Source organism: Dendrobium catenatum, unplaced genomic scaffold (assembly GCF_001605985.2).
Source record: "Dendrobium catenatum unplaced genomic scaffold, ASM160598v2 fragScaff_scaffold_1583, whole genome shotgun sequence".
NCBI classification, from domain to species: Eukaryota; Viridiplantae; Streptophyta; class Magnoliopsida; order Asparagales; family Orchidaceae; genus Dendrobium; species Dendrobium catenatum.
This window is the reverse complement of record NW_021320045.1, coordinates 394,318-397,421: the sequence shown is the minus strand read 5'-3', so window position 1 is coordinate 397,421 and position 3,104 is coordinate 394,318. Positions and strand designations below refer to the sequence as shown.

Below are 3,104 nucleotides of genomic sequence, written 5' to 3'. Positions count from 1 at the left end.
AACATCCCCACGGTGTGTATTTCTTGGGTACGCAGAAACTGCGAAAGGTTACCGGTGTTTAAACACCCAAACTCATAAAATTATTGTCTCTCGGAATGTCAAATTTAATGAATCTAACTTTCCGTTTAAGAACAGGTCCGAACAAGCCTCTCCAATCTCAGACTTCACACCACCATCCTTACTTATACCTCATTCAATTTCCAATTCTACAAAAACCAGCAATAATTCGGTTCAGCTCTCTGATGTCCAGCTGACGTCGTCTCAGCCTCAGATTTCTAGTTTACCAATACCAGAACCATCTGGAAACGATCTTAATGTGGCATCAGTGAGGGCCCCTGCAACAGAACATACGCATCACATGATCACTCGCACTCGCACAGGTTCACTCAAGCCAGTAACTAAACTTAACTTATTACATGTTGAAATGAATGATACAGATCCCACGACATTTACTGAAGCAAACAAACACTTTGAGTGGAGACGAGCAATGGCAGAAGAATTCTTCGCTCTACAAAAACAGGGTACGTGGGACTTAGTTCCGCCTCCGCCGAATAGCTCCATTCTGGGTTCAAAATGGACATATCGAACAAAACGTAATGCAGACGGCTCGATTGCTCGTCACAAAGCAAGGCTTGTAGCCCAAGGAAATCAACAAGAATTAGGTCTCGACTACCAGGAAACATTCAGTCCGGTAGCCAAGCTACCAACCATTCGTATCCTCTTCACTATCGCCCTGTTTTACAAATGGCAAATACACCAACTCGACGTGGCCAATGCCTTCTTACACGGCGACCTCAATGACACAGTTTATATGAAACAACCCAAAGGATTTGAAGATTCTTCCAATCCTGAGCACGTTTGTCGCTTAAGAAAAGCAATCTATGGATTACGTCAGGCTCCTCGCCAGTGGTATACAACTTTTACGTCCTATCTTCTACAACTTGGCTTCAAACACAGCCAGGCCGATCCATCACTGCTGAGTCTTCATCGCAAACATATTCACATTTACTTGCTAGTATATGTCGATGACATACTACTAACCGGCAATGATCCCTCAGCTATAAAGACTCTGGTAGCACAGCTTCAATCGCAATTTACAATGAAAAATTTGGGTAATGCGCATCACTTCCTCGGCATAAAGATAGACTCATCTCCAGATAAGTATTTTCTATCTCAAACTCGTTATGCCCAATCAATTCTAAAACTTGCCGAGCTGCAAAAATGCAACTCGGTAGCTAATCCCTTGTCCACAAAATTACCAGGTATCTCTCCCACCGATCAACCGTGCTTCTCAGACAGCTCCTACAGGCGTATCATTGGTTCCCTTCAATATCTCACTTTAACACGACCGGACATAGCTTATGCAGTTAACATGCTATCCCAGCATATGCACAGTCCAGAAGCTCACCACACGGTTATGCTCAAGAAGCTGCTTCGCTATATACAAGGCACGGTGGCTTTCGGTCTTCCTATCACACGTTCAAACCTCACGCTCCGAACCTTCTCGGACGCAGACTGGGTGTCGGACCCGATCACGCGTAAATCCACAACTGGATTTTGTACTTTTCTTGGCGAAACATTGGTCTCGTGGACAGTTAAGAAGCAAGCAACTGTCTCCTGTTCATCAACAGAATCGGAGTACCGAGCGTTAGCTTCAGCAACAGCGGATACAATCTGGATCAGGAAACTTCTCGCTGATTTCCTCATTGATCACTGTCATTCCGTTGATCTATTTTGTGACAATACCTCTACCTTCGCATTAGCGAATAATCCTGTGTTTCATGCTCGAACGAAGCATATCGAAATTGATCAACGCTTTGTTCGGGATCACATTCAAAACAAGATCATTCGCCTTTTGCCTATCAGTAGTGAAGATCAACTTGCGGATATTCTCACAAAACCTCTCTCCACACCTAGATTCAAAATTCTTCGATCCAAACTGACAATTGGACCCAATTGTCGGTTTGAGGGGGAATGTTAGAATACTCAAATCATGTATTACTTATTCTCTTCTTGTCCTCCAATTACTGGTGTACACGTGTAAAGCTTAACCTTAGCTATTATATATAGTTATAGGCTCTGTAATGGAAGGTGGGAAAAAGGAAATAAAGTTTCTCTTTTACTGTTCTTCTTCATCGTTCTTTCTCTGCTTTCTCCTCAAGAATTAGAGTATGAGTTTCTACAGTAAATACGCAGCATCCGAACACAATTCTATGTTCGGCTACGTACAGAATAATTTCTCCCATGATTGTGAGGATCTATTTTGCTAAAGAAGTTTGGTTGTTAAAGTAAAAATATGATGTAGTAGAGATTTATTTTAATATCTTGAGAATAATTTCTATCATTTGTGTAGACTATTAAACACTCATTAATTAGTGGACAATCATGACCTATTATAAGAAAAATAAGCAATTCCATAAATTTTTTCGTCAAAAATGCCTTTGAAATTACCGGCCATTTTTTTCCACCAAAATTAACAACCAAAAAAATTTTATTTATTTAATTAGCCAACCCAAATTTTAAATTAATAGATAAAAAGTCACCCCTTATATATATACTAGAGGCAACTTTTTATAGAAGAGATGAGTCTTGAGATATATCAAGAATCATCTTCAAATGTAGGATTACCTTTTGCTCTAATGAGAACTGATCTACACACATAGCTCATCTTAATTTGTTGATTGAGAATACTGGCTATCAACTAAGAGGTATTGAATTCGAGTCTTTAAAATTCTTCACGTACAACGATCACGATCCCTATCAAACAAAAGTTTTAACATTAATAACTAACATATGCACAGAGCATATGTGAGAATTATTCGCTCTTAAACATGCTTGATGATTGTAATAATAAATGACAAGTTTCATGAGAGCTTTGAAATCGTCCCGATTCCCCTTCTTAATAATTAGGGATGTGGAACAACAACAACAACCGTAGATTATATAATTATTCTCAATGATGGTGTGTGTATCTTAACAATTTTAAATACTTCCAATAAAATAGAACCGCTAGAAAAGGATGTGACCTACTAATAAGGCCATGGCTCTTCGCCTCAACGAGCAAAAATTATTTTGTGCAGATGCCGAATGTCATTCGGATATCA

At 39.6% G+C, this 3,104-nt stretch overlaps 1 protein-coding gene across 1 annotated transcript; it reads left to right on the top strand.

The window, feature by feature from the left end:
* The first annotated feature begins 811 nt into the window (after positions 1-811).
* On the top strand, positions 812-1,981 carry LOC114581183 (uncharacterized mitochondrial protein AtMg00810-like). The gene has a single exon (XM_028700740.1). It carries the CDS (start codon positions 812-814, stop codon positions 1,979-1,981), a length of 1,170 nt encoding a protein of 389 aa, XP_028556573.1.
* Positions 1,982-3,104: the final 1,123 nt, after the last annotated feature.